General features: G+C 44.5%; 1 protein-coding gene across 4 annotated transcripts in view; it reads left to right on the top strand.

Annotated features, from left to right (window-relative positions):
* AFF3 (ALF transcription elongation factor 3) overlaps window positions 1–19085 on the top strand; it is a 451975-nt gene that overhangs the window by 332967 nt on the left and 99923 nt on the right. For all 4 annotated transcript variants that reach the window (XR_008318873.1, XM_053306211.1, XM_053306212.1 and 1 more), the window contains exon 9: window positions 6303–6343. Coding sequence is in view for 3 of the 4 variants with exons in the window: in XM_053306211.1 (XP_053162186.1) it covers window positions 6303–6343 (41 nt within the window). In the remaining variant the exon portion in view is untranslated. The remainder of the gene's footprint in view (window positions 1–6302; window positions 6344–19085) is intronic.

Below are 19085 nucleotides of genomic sequence, written 5' to 3'. Positions count from 1 at the left end.
AATATTTTAAAACAGCATTAAAACCATTAAAACAACATTAATTAAAAGCCTGGCCAAAGAAATTTGTTTTTAAAGACTTTTTTAAAGCTGTCAGAGATGGGGAGGCTCTTATTTTACTAGGGAGCGCATTCCAAAGCCTCGGGGCAGCAGCGGAGAAGACCCGTCCCTGAGTGGCCACCAGATGAGCCAGTGGCAGCTGCAGACAGACATCTCCATCAGATCTCAGTGGGTGGTGGGGTTCATGCAGAAGAAGGCATTCCCTTAAATACCCAGGACCCAAACTGTTTAGGGCTTTATAGGATACTAGTATTTTTAAGCCCGTTATGATAACGGGCGCTAGCTTTCTCTCCCGGCTTTAAGTGTTATTCTCCCCCCCCCACCTTTCTGTTTGTCTCTCTCTCTCTCTCTCTCTCGAGGGTTTTTCTTTTTCTTTTTTTTCTTTTTCATTTTCCCCTCCTCCCTCTGTCCTCCTGCCGCCCGCTCACCCGCCCTCCCAGCTTTCCAAAATCCCCTTCCCCGCTCCTCCCCCCAATTGATTAAGGGCCAAAATGGCCCATGAGAAGGCCGTTGCCCCCACCTATTGCCCACCCACCCACCCAGCTGCCAGAGCCCACCTTACCCGCTCCAGCCCGCGGCAGTCGGGCGAAGAAAAAACATTGTCCCTCATCCAGCCCATCACTGACTCCAGGCAAGCATTTAGGGAGGTTATGCCCTCTCCCGATGATGCTGACATGGAGAAATAGATTTGGGTGTCATCAGCATACTGGTAGCACCTTGCACCAAATCTCCGGATGATCTCTCCCAGCAGCTTCATGTAGATATTAAACAACATTGGAGACAATATGGAGCCCTGAAGGACACCATATGAGAGTTCAGATTTTGAAGAACAACAGTCTCCAAGGGACACCATCTGGAACCTGCTCGAGAGGTAGGAGCGGAACCACTGCACAGCAGTGCCTCCCACCCCCTCAGACACTCCAGAAGGATACTATGGTCAAGTGCACTTATGGGGCTGATGAAAGCTCCATTATAACATTATGAGGAAAAACCTTAAAGACGCGAAAACTTCAACAATTAACCAAAAATCAGCCCTCTGCCCAAATCCTTTGAAAAAATTCAGGTAGCTTCCTTGCCCCAACCCGGCACTACCACCAACCCCACCCTGCTCTAGGACACCCCTTTCCCCCCCCCCCGACCTTAACCAGATGGTGGTCTGTCCATGACAATGGGGAAATCACAGGATTCCCCACCCACGGAACACCACCCTTATCAGAGTGAAAGACCAAATCAAGTGTGTGACCCGCAATGTGTGTCGGCCCCGAGACCACTTGGTATAGGCCCATAGTTGTCATGGCCGCTATGAACTCCTGAGCCGCCCCGGACAAATTGGTCCCAAAGTGAACATTGAAGTCCCCCAGCACCACAAGCCTGGGGGACTCCAACACCAAGTCTGAGACCAAGTACGAGACCAAGTCCGTCAGCTCAGTTAGGGACTCTGTTGAGCAGTGGGGCAATTGGTACACCAACAGAAGTCCCAGTCTATCCCTGGTCCCCAGATTTAAGTACACACATTCAATACAGTCTGACACTCTAACAGGGATCCTGGTAAGGGAAAGGTTATTCTTATAGACCACAGCCACTCCACCTCCCCACCCACGGTCCCTCGCCCGCTCCTCTACAGAGTAGCCTGGAGGATGAAGCCGGGACCACACGGGGCCCACAGCCTCTCCCAGCCAGGTCTCTGTAATACATACCAGGTCGGCACCTTCATCCAGAATCAAATCATGGATGGTTTCTGATTTGTTCTGGACCGACTTGGCATTACAGAGGAGCAAGGTGAGGTTCCAAGGATGATCAGCACTGCTCCCCAAGGTCAAAGAGCTGGCAGGACAGCTGGAAGGGGAAACCGCTATTAGATTTCCAAGTCCCCTTCCCCTGTAACGGCCCACTGACCCGCCAACGTTCCTTCTTCTGTTCCCCACCAAGACCGGAATGGCTGCCCCACAGTCAGTGGACATGCCCCCTGTCTCCCCATCTCAAGCCCAGACACATACTAAGAATGTCTCACTCAGGACAAATTAAAACAGAAGCTCCACTATTAAATGCCCCCCCCATACAAATACCCAGGACAAGAGACCTGGCCCTCACCCTCGCTGTCCCCCAAAGGGGCGACCCCTTCAGTGGCAGGCCCGCTGCCACTGGCAGAAGCCTATATAGCCCTGAGCAGGCAGCTCTAGGCAGCTGGAATGCGGGAAACTGCCAAGTCATCCTCCTCCCCGGCCCCAATCCTGCAAGGCCTCACCTCAGCACAGCAACTAGTCCTGGGGGGCAGATAACAGACAGGGGGCAGCAGGACACGCAGGACAAGCAAACAGGCAGGCACCCAGTCTCACACCCTGGGGTCTACCTGGGAGCAGATGTTGTCTCTCCTCTTGTCTCTCCTGCAAGCTTCTCCCTCCTCCCTATGTAGATTTGACACATCTAAGCCCCACTACAGACAGAAGGAAGGCATCATGGGCCGAATATAAGTAATTCAGTCCCTGCTGTAGAAGAGCCCTGTCCAGGGGTGTAGCTATATTTGAGCTGATGGGTTCAAAGAACCCATGGGTCCCCAAGCTCATAAGAGCCCCAGAGTTCCACTCCTCCCTATTTCCTTCATTATCTCTCTCACACAAAGGCGCCACCGGAGAGAGGAGCGAACATGGCCCGCTCTCCCCTAGCTATGCCCCTGGACCTGTCAGTGACTCTGTACCAAATCATACTCCCTTTCTTAAGGAGCCTCATCCTATTTGATTCTTCTGCTTTTTACTTTCTACTCCCTCCCCCCGCCACTTTCTTCTGCTAAGAAATACCTGGGGCCCCACCTTCTGTGGCAGATAAGGGTTCTCCACCCTTTATGGCATGCTGATTGCTGGCCACATAATCATGACAAGGCTCCATAGAACTTGTTCCTACAAGAACATTTTCACACACAGGGCTTTTAGTTCACATCTCCTTTGGAATGGAGGGTGTACGCTCACATATCAGCCAGATTAACCCCAAGTCCCTGCGAGCTATCGGGGAGCACTTCACACACAATTCAGGTTTTTTCAATGTGCATTAGAGTGTAGCCTGATCTATATCTGGAGGTTAAAAAAAATGCCACTTTTTGCATCATGGGCGGGTGGGGAGGCAACTTCAAATTCTCAGTAAAGCCTTGCAGTTAACTCACGGTAAAGCCTATTGTCTGAAAATGCTACAGGAGAACTCTTGAACAAAGCAGTAGCTCCATGTCTGCAGTCTTTTAGCAATCATATACAAAAGCTATTCATGAAAATGCCCATGCAAGACAATGGATAGGCAAGAAGATGAGTCAGTATTGTGGGAAAGACACTGGAGGCCATGGGAGAAGAGATCCAGGATTGCCAAGATTGAGTGTGTGCGGAAAAGTTATAATTGATGTGTAGTTATGGCAGAAATGATGTGATAGTGCACTCTAGCTCAGTGAAGATCCAAATTCTTTCCGGACTAAGATTTATTAAACTGGAAGTGATGGTAGAAGATCATTCTCTTTTCTTCTGTACCTGATTCATATTGGTCCTGTTTTAGTGTTATATGTCCATCAGTCTATAGCAATTTGTATACAGTATGTCAATTACACATGGCAAGGAGAGAAAGAGGTTCTGAGCTGATTTAACTACAGAAGTTGTCTACCCAAGCAAGACATATGTGATAAGGAAGTGGAAACTTTAAGTATTGTTACCAATACGTTTAGGGGGAAACAAGACAGGAATGGTAAAAAAAAACTATGTGGTGGTAAGGAGTTAGGAGTTCATTTTGTCTTTTGAGTATCAAATTTCTTAATTTCAGTATGATATGTTTTCATGGAGTCTTTTATATAGCACATTATTACTTATGAGCAATTTGCCAATAGTAGTAGTAGTGGTTGATGTGGTGGTGGAGCAGATCTGAATAGTGAATAAACCTGTTTTATTCAGTTCCATGCCCAAATCTGCAGCCAAAATGGGCCTGAAAAGGCCTACCCATACCCATTCTTGACAAGGACACCCTCACTTTGTGCTAATTTAAAGGAGATTGAGGGGGCACAATCACATCCATGCCAGGAAGGATGCTGTGCCTAAAGAGACTTGGACATTGCCACACATAGATGGCGCATCCATAGTTGTTGGGCATTGTGAAAAGTATAGTATTTTTGATGCCAAGCCACATGGATGTTTCCTAAGTCCCATGCTCTTCCTGGCATGGAAAGGGCCTTTTCTTATAGTAAGTATTGAAAAGTAGCTCCAAGTGTGGGGCCCCATCCTTCCTGGGAACGGTGCAAGGCCTAAAGAGACCTTCAAGATTGCCACACAAAATGACTCAGCATCTTGTATAGTTCCCATGAAGTCAAACCACCATGAACTGTGCATGCACAAATGTCCAAAACTTATTTAGGGTCACTGTCCTTCGCAACATGAATGGGTCTCTCTCTACCCCCACTGCCACAACTCCCCTCTGGTAAGCAGAACAAATGGGGGCTTAGTGAAAAGAGATATCATTGTGCAACTGGGCCTGAAGCGTCTCAAATTCAGAATGGGTCCTCTTAAAAGCGGGCATGCTCCTAATTAATCCTTCTTTAAAGACCCATTGCAAGTCAGGAGGTCGAACCCATCACTAATAAAAATAAATCCATCTCCAGAATTAACAACATAAAGAGTCTGTTCTCACATGCTGCCTAACCCAGGCTAGGGACACGCAGACTAGGTTAGGCTGTGCATAAGGACTGCCGGGATTGGGCCTGATCCTGGCAGGCCAGCACCTGGCAGACCACCTAGCCTGGCTTTTTTGCACGGCTGCTAGCCAAGGTTAAGGGAGCAAGCACTCCCTTTACCCATGCTACTGGATCCTAGAGCACCCATCTCAGGGGAATCCCCCAATGCATCACGTATGTCTCGCAATGCATCGTGAGATCTCTGGAGGCCGGAACATATTGTCCCAGCCTCCAGAGCTCCGCACTGCATGCATGCAGCACAGATCATCTGGGAGCATGATCCACGCTGCCAGCAATCAGTCGTCTGGGCAGAAGGTGAGTAGCCTTCCCACCCCCCGCTGCTGTGAATGGAATATTACATAGGAAGGTTATCAATAGTGTGTTGAATCAGGAAGACCCAGATTCAAATCTTGATCATTCATGAAGCTCACTAGGTAATAGAGGTATCTGTCACCTAGTGAGATATCTGCCACCTAGGTGACAGAGGCATCTGGTGGGCCACTGTGTGAAACAGGATGCTGGACTAGATGGGCCTTAGGCCAGGGCATGTTCTTATGACCTTAGACCGGTCCTAGCATTGAACCTAACCTACCTCACAGGGTTATTGTAAGTATAAAACAGGGAGGTACAGCCATGTGTGCAACCTTAAAATCTTCTGAGGACAGGTGGAGTAAAAAATTAATATGTGTGCCAATCAAAGATCAACTTTATAAAAATAATACACACATTTGGCTCTAAGGTAACTGACATCTGTTTAATTATGCACCTTTTTGCACTAACTCTTTATTCCAAAGAGAGATGGTAAAATTCCAAAATGTATGAGATTAAACCCAAGGCCAAGATTGTACCATTAGGGATATCCAGTTTGTTGCCTAGATGAAGCCATCCACATCAGTTCTTATCATGGGACTCGTGTCAGCAAAAGAATGAAATGGGGAGCTAGTTCAGTGGTGTCTTATTAAATTTAGGAGGCTATGGTTTTTATTCGATGAACCACAAGTTAACATACTTGTAAGACCCATATTTTTCTACCACATTCAGTAGGCAACAGCTATGAGGTAAAGTATCAAAGGATCATTCATCTGCAGCACAGTCAGAACTTGCCAGCAATATATCACAATAGTGCCTTAGAGAGCTTGCAGTAGTTCTTCCACCCTTTGCTAAATGTACAACTTGTAACTACAAATGATTCCAGGAACCCAAATATGCAGTGTATGTTTCTGTGGAAGACTGGGAGGAGACTAAGAGTAAAGGAGATGGTGGGAATGAATTCCTGCAGGATTTTTTGAAAATGTCTCTGCGCAGGATAGTACAGGTTTAAAGTGCTGTGCAGTGCTTTAACAGTTCTCTGGCTTTATAGCATACTTAACAAAGTGTTATTACATGTTGTAGATGGAAAATATCAATTTTACTATGGGCTTACTGCTACTTGTTAATGCTTTAAAATTTGGACACGTGACAAGAATGCTTGTGACACATTTTTTAAGTGTTGATTGAGCTCATATTTTAAAAGTCAAGAGTATAAAATAAACATCTCTGCCCTTCCTTCCAGCAAGCAGCACAGAGATCTGCTCTCCGGGTTCTGTCTGACAGGTACATTTTGTCATTTTTATGAACTATAAATTGCTTTATGAAACGCTGAGCCCTATTTATTGTGGCATATAACTCATAATCGGATTTTGTCCCCAAGTATCTCTGAACTAGGATGTTAAACATTTTGCATGCTTGGATTTGTCATGCATGCATGGACTTTATTACTGCAAAAAAAACCAAAAAAACCACTGTCTTGCTGTATTTCATATGGAGTATTCAGAATCCCTTGTTGTGGCATAAAATGAGAGATATGAAAATGCATGAATGATGCAGTAAATTCTGAGCTTTAGCATTTGTTTGAGATATATCAAGCCTCATTTCTCAACAGTAAGTACACTATTTATTTCAAGATGTTCCTTTGACTTCTTTCTTTCTTTTACTGAGGAAATTATCTAGACTCTTCCCCCCCCCCATAAAGTGATGTATTTTATTCCAAATCATATGAGAATTATTCCTTTATCTTTACTGGTCTTAGTACTTGCTCAAACAGCAATCCTCGTGTTAAATAATTACTCAGATCTTTTTCAGTGTTCAAAACTTCTACTAAGATCTATGAAAATCTATGAGATGTTCATTTTCCTGTGTAAGGCATACAGGAATTGGGTTGTAAGCTACTATGTAGCTTTACCTTAAAGAACTCTTAAATGAAAGTGGATTGCTGGAATTATAAAGGCAGCCTTCTAACACAATTTTGGTTTTATATTAGTTTTAGGGAAAGGAAATGTTGTTGTTGGAAGGTACATTTTATAGCACCTCCTTAAAAAACAACAACAACAAAAAAAACCCCAGCCTACTGGATTTATATTTATCCACAAATGAGATACTGTGTCATACAGGCTGACACAAAGCAAATTTCCCCATGCCTTCTTGGCAGCCATCTCAGCCCTTCTGGCCCACACTCCCCCGCCTCCCTGAGAATAAGCAGTAATTGACTTTGTAAGGCAGCTCAGTCAACTGCTCCTCCAGAGCAGAGCCTGCCACTTAGGATGAATTATATGTTGTGCATGGATGAATAACATTTCTTTATGGTCTGAGGCTGAGACCATCAAAACTATCCCGCCTCCACTGACAATCTCTGTTCTGTTTAGACTCCCCCCCCTTTTTTTTTTAAACAGAGGGGAAAATAACCTGTCTTTTCAAACTTATCAAAAGATGAATGCTTTGAGCTTAGTTTGCCAATCTTTGGGAGGGGGGAGGGTGCTGGGAGACAAAGGTACACAGCCATTTGTGATAAATATATGCCATCTGTAGGAGGAGGAAAAGGCCGGACTATCCCTCAGCCCTGAATACATAGAAACCCCTGTTGTGACAAAAATTCCATTTGGTATCTGGTAGCATTAGAAGCATGGATAAATAAAAGTAGCTAAAAACATTACATCACCACCATCTAGAGAAGTCAGATGTCTACACCAAACTGCTGGTTGAGAGCATCAGGAAGACTTGGAGTATGGTGCCATCTGTGCACTGGGGATACCTAATTCTGTCTGAGGTGTGGTTGCTGGTTTGGAAAGGTGTTTGATGGGACGTGTGGGCTTGATGAGTATCAATAAAGTGAAACTCAGAAAAGGCATGTGGATGGAGCTTGCTCGAAGGTATGTTGATGGGGCTTGACATGAAGGAGTGTAGGTTGGTAGCAAGTTATTAATGGGGTCTCACATCCTCTAAAATATCAGATGCACTGAGCCTGTTTTCATGAGCAGCCTAACCCAGGCTTAGTGAGCCTTAGCCTGGGTTAGGCTGCTCGTGTGCAGTGCCAGGATCAAGTGTGATCCCTGCACTGCTGTAGTACCTAACCCTATTTTTAAACCCGACTGTTAGCCAGGGTTAAGGGTGTGAGTGGACCCTTAATCCCATGGTTGGGATTGTGTGCTGTAGGCAGCCTGAGCAGACACAGGGTCAGGCACCTAGAGAACCAGTCTCATGGGGGCATCCCCAATGCACTGCGCTCATTGCAAAGTGCATTGTGGGATAGCTGTAGGCCAGGATGCATTGCCCTGGCCTCTGGAAATCTGTGCAGTTTGGAGCACAAACTGCGCTCCATGCAGCATTTTCTTGATCATCTGGGGGGGAAGATGACTTGAACCCTGCCATCTACCCCTCCCACGTGCCCAGTAAATAGCCTTACTGTTTGGGTGTACTATTGGACTGTGCTTGTTTAACAATTTGGGTTGCTTTGCTAACTGCACCCTTTGTTGGAAAATTGTGGTTTGATCATGAGCATTTATACCATAGTAACTTCTCATTTGAGCTGTTTTAATATGCTTTATTTACTTGCTTCAGTGGTCCAAAATGCAGTAACCTGTTAACTAATCCTTCCCACATGGAGCATATTGCACCCCGAGGCCCTAATAAAGACAAGACACATATAGTTGGATGAAATAGGGCCACTTTATTAATTTAATTAATACAAATCCTGCAGTGAGGCATGACAATTCAGAGCGCAGTTACCCCAACCAAGGGTCAGTCTCATAAGGACGACCATCCAACCCCAGGTGAAAGACTGGGTGTTAGTTCCTCCTGGACTGTATCCAGACATTATAACAGCCATGGGGGGAAACCTTGCTAAGGGGAGGTCAGACAGCCCCACACATCCAGGCTGCAAAACTCTGAGTGGTGGGTGTCAGCCTGCTTCCAAGTAGGGGTGGATCCCAGCCCAAGGGCCGCAAAACCTGCAAGGGCTGTTCCTCAGCTTGCCTATTTGCCTTAAATGGTCCTCCAGTCAACCAATTAATACAGTTAAACTAACCCACACTCATTGGCAAAGTGATCAATCAAGAGGTGACAATCCTAAATCAGTTTCAGTGAGAAGTAGGTGAAAAAAGGTCACACCAAGGCCAATCAGGTGTGATCCAAAAAATTCCTACTTGGCCCCAAATGACGACTGGACATCCCTCACTGAAATGGGTAGGAGGGAGGGCTGCTCAGTCCAAGCAACTAAGAGTGGGTGCTATGGAGCCAGCTGCTTAAGATTCCACTCCTGTATTCCGATTGGTTAGTCCGCGTCACATAGCGGACTACAAAAATAGCAGCTTCCGTGTCTGCCTCAGGGACCGAGAGCACAACTCTGCCCCCCACAGTTGCATAAGGCGTCGGGTAGCAGCATTACATCAATTCTGAAGCAGGTCTACCAACTTCTAGCCTTGTACAAAGTGCTGGTTTCAACCTATAAAGTCCTAAACTGCCTAGGCCCAGGGTAACTTGGATGAACTCCAGCTGGGATGATTCCAACTGGGAATTGACAGAGGGAGTGTGACTCTGTTGGTCTTTTTGGATCTCGCGGCAGCCTTCAATACTATCAACCATAGTATCCTTCTGGAACACCTAAGGAGTTTGGGGGTGGAAGGCACTGCCTTGCGGTGATTCTACTCCTATCTCTCGGGCAGATTCCAAATAGTGTCTCTTGGACACTGTTGTTCTTCAAAATCTGAACTCTCATATGGTGTCCCTCAGGGCTCCATATTGTCTCCAATGTTGTTTAATATCTACATGAAGCTGCTGGGAGAGATCATCCGGAGATTTGGTGCAAGGTGCTACCAGTATGCTGATGACATCCAAATCTATTTCTCCATGTCAGCATCATCAGGAGAGGGCATAACCTCCCTAAATGCTTGCCTGGAGTCAGTGATGGGCTAGATGAGGGATAACAAACTGAGACTGAATCCGGCTAAGATGGAGGTACTCATTGTCTGGGGTCGGAACTCGAGAGATGATTTTGATCTGCCTGTTCTGGATGGGGTCACACTTCTCCAGAAGGAACAGGTACGCAGTCTAGGGGTGCTTCTGGATCCGAGCCTCTCCCTGGTGTCCCAGGTTGAGGTGGTGGCCAGAAGTGCACAATGACCTCAAAACAGTGGTACATCTGCTGGTAACCTCCAGACTGGATTACTGCAATGCGCTCTATGTGGGGCTGCCCTTGTACGTAGTCCTGAAACTACAGCTGGTCCAGAATGCGGCAGCCAGGCTGGTCTCTGGGTCATCTCGGAGAGACCATATAACTCCTGTATTGAAGGAGCTACACTGGCTGTCAATAAGTTTCTGGGCGAAATACAAGGTGTTAGTTATTATCTATAAAGCCCTAAACAGCTTAGGCCCTGGGTATTTAAAAGAATGTCTTCTTTGCCATAAGCCTCATCGCCCATTGAGATCATCTGGAAAGGTTCATCTACTGTTGCCAACGAACTGAGGACTGAGAACAGGCCTTCTCTGTTGGTCCCCGAGATTCTGGATTCTTGTTGAAATAAGAGCCTCCCCATTTCTGGCAACCTTTTAAAAGGCACTGAAGACATATTTGTTTACCTAGGCTTTTAATTAGATTTACAGTTCTAATAGTTTTTAATGTTAGGTTTAAAGTGATTTTAATGTTTTAATCATTTAAATGTTGTTTAATTTGTATTGTTTTTGTTCTACACCACCCAGAGACTTAGGTTTTGGGTGGTATATAAATATGCTAAGTTAGTTAGTTAGTTAGTTAGTTAGTTAGTTAGTTAGTTAAACAAACAAACAAACAAACTTAGGGATCCCTGTCTCCCATCTGCTCAGGTCATCAAAGGAGGCTCTTTTCTGACTGCCTCTGCCTATAGAGAGTGTAGGGCTTTTCCACTGAGACCACCACTTCATAAAAAATTGTTACTTAGCATGGCGTGCCAAGCACACTCATTCATGCCTTTAGAAAAACTGCTGGCTTTTCCTCGCAACCATATATTTTATTCTAATGGGAAGCATTGGTTGAGACCTTTTAATTCTTTTCGTATTTTTCGCATGTTTAAAGGAGAGGTCTTCAGCACATAGGTCACAACCTGACTTCAGGTGGATCATGACAGTGCTTTAAAAAAATAAAAATAGGGAGAGTTGTTTTTCTACCTCAAATGGAAACAAGTTGTTCTGGTAAGAACTAATCTGCCTGCTTTCCTTTCACTATAATCTTAATTGATAATTACCATCTTCACAAGTTAGCCCACTTATGCTGACACAGATGGTGCGGACAGCACTCTGAGCAACATTCTGTTAATCATCTGGCGGGGGGGCAGGTGAGTGAAGTGAAGTCTTCCCCCCACCCCGCCCTGCCCCCCACCCACCCACTTAGAGGTCAGTGTGAATGACCTCTAAGAATATTATGTCTTCAGTGAGTCTTTAGTCTGAAAGGCAACTCATAAGGGAGAACTCAGAACGCATGCAGATCAGATCACTCCAAGCACGCATATGAGCCAAGTGAGCCAAACACCCATATACACATGAACATCTCGTTCTGTCTAACCTGTGGTTGTGCCTTGAACCTGTTGCCATGCTGCTGCCACCACAAGCAGCCCTGTTGGCCTCCTAGGTGTGGGCATAGGCTTGCTAGTCCTGGACACCCACTGCTGTCACTGATCGTCCACTACTTCTTCTGTTCCTTTTAGTTCTCTCTTTGTGCTAGTGACAGAGCTGGAGTCTCCGTTATGGTAGGTTGATCTGTGTTGACATGGTATCATATACTGCTGAATTGCTTAGATCTATGGCACTTGTAATCATATAGAATAGCTAGATGAACTTAGCATTTTCTTTAGGGCTTGTCCCCACCACCCCATGCATAGGCACTTGCAATTGGATCTCATGTTGGAGATTGGGGTTCAAAATGGGTTCCAGCTCTTGGCAAGTTGAATACCATAAATATAAAATATATATTTATATATTTTATATAAAATATGTCATCCTGGTATAAACATCAGGTATCCTGGTATAAACATCAAGCATGTTGTCCTGGTATAAACATCAGGTTCTTTCTGTTGCCACACATAAAAGGAAAAGGAGCATTTTTTCAAAATTAATAAAAATTAGAATTTCCATTAGCCTTGAATTCAAGGAGGTTATTTTTCTCCATTAATTCAACATGTGTTGGCAAAGCTGTAAGAGTAGCTAGATCTTGAGTACATAATTTTATTTACTAAGCAAAGTAAAATCCTCAGTTTTGAAATAATGGGGATTTGCCTTTGAATGCAGGAAGATGGTTATATTCTTCTGGGGAGAGTTAGCAGTTTTTCAGCACCATTGCTTCTTGCTAGCCATAGCCAGTCACCTGAAATACTAGTAAGAATTGTGTTAATCATGGAAGTTCAAGAAAAGAGAGTGGTTATATTCCTAAAGAATAAGTGAGCTCAAACCCTAAATGCTTTTAATTCTTTGTTATTGTAGGTTCCTTTTATTGTGCAGTCTTAAGAATACATCCTATTTTGCCTATTTTCACTGGCCTTCAGGGAAACCCAGATAGGCAGTCCAGAATTAATGTGTGTGAACGAGAGGAAGCTGTTGGCATCCAGGAATGACTTCTCTGTATTTTAGCCTGCCGACAGACATAGCAGCTCATGGTGTGTAAAATATGCAAAGTACTATGAGGAGGAAGAGTGCATATGTGTGCAGAATATGAATTGCCTCAGCATATGATTAACCTCGCTGGCTATATAGTAAATAGAAGATAACTGTGATCAAAAATGAATTTGTGCGATTTATCAAGCTGAGCAACTGTGCGTTTTGCAGTGAGGCAGCAAGTCAATTCCAAAATCTAGGGCAAATAGAGCAATAGGAAATTGCAGGGACTAAGAAGTTAATCATACCTTTGGACTGCTTTCATCTTTTTTGAAAGACAGAGTCAGTAGAGTCCTAGCAGGAATGCTTCACAGCAACTGATCAGAAAACAATTCTTTCAGCAAGTCCTTAAATATCAGAAACAGAGTTGTTCTTTAATTTAATGGGACTCGGACATTTTATAAATGTGGTTTTTAAATGCATCTCTGATACATTTAAGAGGCCACAAAATATCTACAAGAAATATTAGCAATATAGAATCAAAACATAAATGACTGTGTGATTAAATTGTACAGTACATATAATAACCATCTTGGAAAAATCAGGGTAGAACTGGAATGCCATGTGTGTATGTCCCTTTGAAATATTCTTCAGTAACCTAGCTACCTCTCGTGAATCACTTTAGATGAAAGGGTTTTTAAAAAATATAATTTAACATTCTGATCATATAAATTTATGATGATGTAGATTTATGGTGATCTCAGAGCAACTTCATGTTCTGTGGTGTTGTTGGTACACCTCATTGTAAGCTTTTAATCCAGCACAGCACGTCTTGAGATCAAGCTGTAAAAGTGTTGTTAAATGGTTGCTGCGAATGTTTGACTCATGCATAAGAAACCATCTGGTTTGTTAATGAAGAAAAATATTTCTGTTTTATTGTTTGTTTTTGACACTTGAATATTGCATTGCCTTTGGGCAGTGTAAAGCTCTAAGACACAAATTATTTTCAACTTGTGCAGTGGTTCCAAGTGGCTCTAACTTCATCTGTTAATGAGGGCAGTTCTTCCATTTGATTGTTTCTTGTGATAATGGTTTCTTCAAAGAGGAAAGAGTGAAGAAAAAGAAATGTATTATGAATTATGTATTTTACTGTTATCACCCAGTTCTTCTGACCCAACGTTTTGGCACATACATCCCTGCCAGAAAGCAGTATCATAAACACACTCTGATGTCACCACTTTTATGTTTATTCTGACATCCTTTGTTAGACTTCATCAAGTGATTACATTATTTCCTTCTGCATTCATGTCTCCAAAGTGATGTCGTTGGATTTGGATTCTTAGATAACTAAATTGCACTTCCAAAGTGAAATAATTTGGAATCATTCCTGTATTAAAATGAAGGTGTGGAGAGCAGATCCTGCAGACTAGTGTAGCAGAGGGGCTAAGAGACTGAACTGTAGATCAAACCTTCCCTGGTTCATATCTTGCCTCTGCCATAAATTCACTAGGTGGCCTTCAGCAAGTAACACTATCTCAGCGTCAGGTCCCCAGCTGCAATAAGGGGATAATAGCACTACTTACTTAGCTTACAAGGTTGTTGTAAGGGTTACATCAAGATAATACATGTGAGAAAGACTGTGCACTGCACACTCCAAAAACACTATATAAATGATAAGTATTCTTGTACAGCACATCTGTAAGGGGTGGCACCAGTAAAATTAAAACTTTGTGCATGTGAGATACAAATATGCCTTTGGTGGGGGAGGGTGACTAATGTAGAGTGGGTTCACACAACCACCTGTAAGTAATTACCATGTAGATGCAAGAGGAACTGGTGATCATGGGGAGGGCATGATCCCTTTGGGCATGACGTCTGAACCTGCTGAACTCAATTTACCACTTCCACCTTAGTTTTTATCAACTTCATCAGGATTTGGTTACTTCTACATGCAAAGCAGATGCTCTACCACTTCGAGATGCTGTGCACTAGTGGGCTCCCCCCTCTTACTTCTTCTGAGTTAATAACCAACTCTGAGAGGTTTGTAAAAAGAAAGGAACAAAAACAGTTTATTCATTACTACAGATTGGTTTGTCTGGGGCTTAAGCTTTTAAGATTCACTTAAAAATGCTTAGGTTTAGATGCACTTAAAAATGCTTTGAAACAAGAATGTTTCAAAATGCTCAGCTCTTACTTAGGCGGCACACATTGAAATCTTAGTTACGCATTACAAAGAACAAATATTTAAGAATGCAAAGCACACAGAAACGAAATATAATTCCTAACGTCAAGTCTGACTAAACATACTTTCCCCTATGCTATATTCCAGAGCCCCCAAAGCCAGGGCTTCATTTCCCCCTTGAAAAGTCACTGAAAAGCCTGATGAGGTCAAGCCTCCTGCTTTCAAGGATCTGCAGAGTCACCATGTGGGAGCAAACTCCATGCTGGAATCCCTGCCCCTCCACACTCTACTGTTCCACTTCCCCCTTCTTCTTCCCAGCATTCCCCCCAGACGCCCTCATGTCCCACCCACCTGGTGGAATGATTTATTAGCCCTGGGGGTTGTCAGCCTGTCAGTCAGGGACGGGGGTTCACTTCTTATTAACCCTATTGGGGGTAGGGAGGCTGGTCACCATACATCCCTCTTTAAATTGAGACTAGGAGGCGGAGACAGGGTTGACAGCTTCTGTCTCAAAGGGATGGGAACACAAAGCTTAACTTCCTAATATAACTATCTAAATACGTTTAGATAGTATTAAACAATAACATTTCAAAATAACGTTTGGAATCTCTTGTCCTCTGTTGCCTCCACCCCACCCCCATGGTTCCTTACGTTCCAGTGGAGTCTTCAAAGGGACCCAGTTACAAGGCATCAGCCACCATGTTGGTCTTCTCCTGGGTATGCTCCACACTGAAGTCATACTCCTGGAGGGCAAGACTCCAGTGAACAAACTCTTCAGCTCTTCAAAAGCTGTTTGAAACTCTCTCCACCTCCATATTGGGTTTGTGGGTTCGGTCTGGCCCGATGACCAGCACCTGTTCTCCAGAATCAAAGACACGCACCCTGTCCTGTGGGTTAAGCCAGGCCTTTTGCTCAGTTTGGGCCTCCTGCAGCTTGTGCTGTGCAAGGGATAAGTCTCTTTCAGTGTGTCTTGGAGCTTGTCCCCAAAGTCCAATATGTTTTCTCCCTGGGGAGCTTCTTCTCCCCACTGACATCAAACCTGTCCCAAAGGCCCTCTGACATCTCTCCCATAGCCTAACTCTAAAGGGAGAATATCCTAGGCTCGGTTGCGGCACAGCTCTGTAGGCATCCAACAGCTGTGGCAGCCCCAAATCCCATGCTCCTCAATAAACTTCCAGACCATGGCCCCCCAAATCCCCTGGGCTCCTCCCACTAAGTCATTTGTCAGGAAATGGCCAGAGAAAGAGGTGAGATGCTTCATGCCATGGGTGCTCCAATGCTTCTCCATCACCCCAGATATGAAATTGGCACTTTTATCAGTCAGGACTTCCCGTGGCCAACCAATCCTGGCAAAAATGAGCCTGACTTACTGTCTGCGTATCTATCTGGCTCAGAGCCATCGCCTCCAGCCACCTAGTGGCATAGTCCACCCAAGTTAGTATATACTGTTTCCCCTGAGGGGTCTTGGGTTGGATGTCTATTGCCACTCTCTGGAATGGGTAGCCTATGCCTGACAAGGGTTGTAAAGGTGCCCGCCCCTTGGCCTGGCTATTCCCCATTCTCTGGCAAACATCACAGGACTTAACATAGTCACGTCCTGACCAAATCCAGTCCAGTAAAAGTTTTGCCTTACTCTTTCTTTGGTTCTCCCCATCCCTATGTGTCTATTTGGGTGGTCATGCACCAGTGTTAAGATGCACATGCAGTACTTCTAAGGCACTACAAAGTTGCCTCTGGGGTTTGCTCCCCTCCCTGTGACTTTTAGGGAGATACTCACAATACAGCAAACCCTTTCAGATGATGACCTGGGAACTCAGAGTTTTGAGTTGGGGTTCACCTACTCTCGCAACTGCATAAGACTTGGGTCTGCCTCCTGCTCTCTCTAGAACTCCTCAGCTGTGCTGCTGATGGCTGCTCCTGGCATCTTTGCCGGCTGTGCCTCCTCCTCCACAGCACCCGCCTCTGGGTCACTTGCCTGCAGCAGGTGCTCTGGGTTGGGGACATCAGCTTCTGTTCCTGGGTGTAGCTGGGTTTCTCCCTCACTGGGCCACTCAGTGCTCAGGCTGGCTCCTGGCCTCTCCCTGCTGATGGTTTTGTCTGCAGGTGTGCCTCCAGTCTGAAGAGGCAGTGCTGGCTGGGACCGATTATCTTGGGTCAGCCTCTCCTGCTCCACCATCACTGGATCCTTCTCTCCTAGATGGACAGTCTCCCACACGTGGTCAGCTAAATCTTCCCTGATCAGCATAGAATAGGGACAATCCTCCATCACTGCAAACTCCCAGTCTCCTTCCCAGTCTGCCCACTGGACAGGTAGCTTCACCAGGCGCATTTCTGCACCTGAGTGTCCATGGTTTGGTGAGGTTTTTTTGCAATTTGGGGTCCCCCCCCAGTTTTCGGGGGGCAGGTGGTGATTTCTGGTGGTTCTGCTTCACTCCTGTTACTGACTCATGGTGATTTGGGGGGATTTTTTCTGGGTTTTTGACTGTATTTTGTGATCCTTTCGCGACCTCGATTTCTCTGACCCCCTGTTTGCCATTGATTTAAATGGCTCACCAACCTCGAAATCGCCAACTGTGAGGTTTTCCTGGAACGAAACCCTCACAATTGGCAAGGGATGACTGTATTAGTAATGGATAATACTACCCATTGAATCCATTGGGCCTGGGGCTGTAGCTCAATAGTAGAGCATCTGCTTTGGATGCAGAATGTCCCACGTTCAATTCCTGTCATCTCCAGGTAGGGCTGGGAAAGACTCCTGCCTGAAACCTTGGAAAAGCCACTTCCAGTCAGTGTAGACAATACTGAGCTAGATGGACCAATGGTCTGACTCAGTATAGGGCAGCTTCCTATGGATGGAAATATCTATCTATCTATCTATCTATCTATCTATCTATCTATCTATCTATGTAACATATATAGTATGGATACCTGTCTCTCTCCTCTCTAGGGCTGATAGTATCTGGGGGGATGATTCCCATGAGGAAAATGTCAGTGGGAAGAGTTGAAGTCATCTTCCCCCAGTGCTGCAGGCCCAATCTTTTACACACACACACACACACACACACACACACACACACACACACTGGACCATCAACAGTACTTTTTAAATTACTGTTGCTTTCCTGAAATGTTTTAGCTATCTTTTGAACATCTTAAAACATATTTGTTTAAAATGTGATACATACAATGCAAAGTCAAAAATACTTGTTTCAGATAGGATGCTTTGTTGTTGTGCTTCCTGTGATATTAAGCATTATTCAAGCTAGATCCAGCATGATTCCCTCTTTTTTATGCATTTGTGGAAATAAACAATTGAATTTTGAAAAGGCTGAATTTACAATGCAAGTTACTTTGTTTTTTATAGCAGAATTCTGTTCTGTTATATGGATGTATTTAATTTTCCTGTTAATGGAAACATATGTGCAAAGACACGAAATTCATAAATTACACTTCCTCCTTATTGACAGGCACAATAAGCCAAAATTGTTATAAATGAACAAATAGTCTGTCAAAAAAAATATTGTAAACTATCCTCTTGTTATCAGAAAATTCATTGAGAGCTACAAAGTGAATCAAACACTTCCTGATTATCTTTAAAGAATATTTCATTCTGAAACAATATACATCTGGAAAGTTTGGAGCAGGAGGCGGGATTAGATCAAGGAGTACGATGGTTCTTCTAGGACTGTATAAAAATTGTTTCTTGAATCACCACATAATCCCTTTACTTTTATTTATTCTGCTTCCTACTCTTTTAAATGCACAATAGGGAGAGTAACAAAAACCATTATCCTTACTGCTGCTGTCTTAGTGTCACTGCTTTTATGATCTCAATGGTGAATCTCATTTCCGAAGCTTCTTTTTTCACTCCCCCCATTTCCAAATGTTTTACTTCTAACTGTCTTCAGAAGGATTTCCACCCTCTTTTTCTGTTCCAATTTGTTCTTTTGTTCCCTGTTTATCCAGCACAATATACTGGTAATTTGTTCTTCCATGACTTTGAAACTCCAGGAACACTCCAGTCTTACACACACACTTTTACGCACAGACTTTTTTCTGTGGTTTGATCGCAGACCGGACCGAATCAGAACTGGTTTGAGCAAATTGGTTCTGCACAAACAGGGGCCAGGCGTGTGTGGCAATGGATGTAAAGCAATGCTTACCCTGCCAGTGCGGCTGCCAGCACTGCTGCTTGCCCTCACAATGACCCCAAGCATACTCCCTTCTCCTTTTGCCAACCCACCAGCTCGGCAGCGGCTTGGTTCTGGCCTCCGTGCATGC

The sequence above is a fragment of the Hemicordylus capensis genome, chromosome 3, assembly GCF_027244095.1.
Source record: "Hemicordylus capensis ecotype Gifberg chromosome 3, rHemCap1.1.pri, whole genome shotgun sequence".
NCBI classification, from domain to species: Eukaryota; Metazoa; Chordata; class Lepidosauria; order Squamata; family Cordylidae; genus Hemicordylus; species Hemicordylus capensis.
Note: the sequence above shows the minus strand (reverse complement) of the source record. Positions and strands in the feature narration are given on the sequence as shown.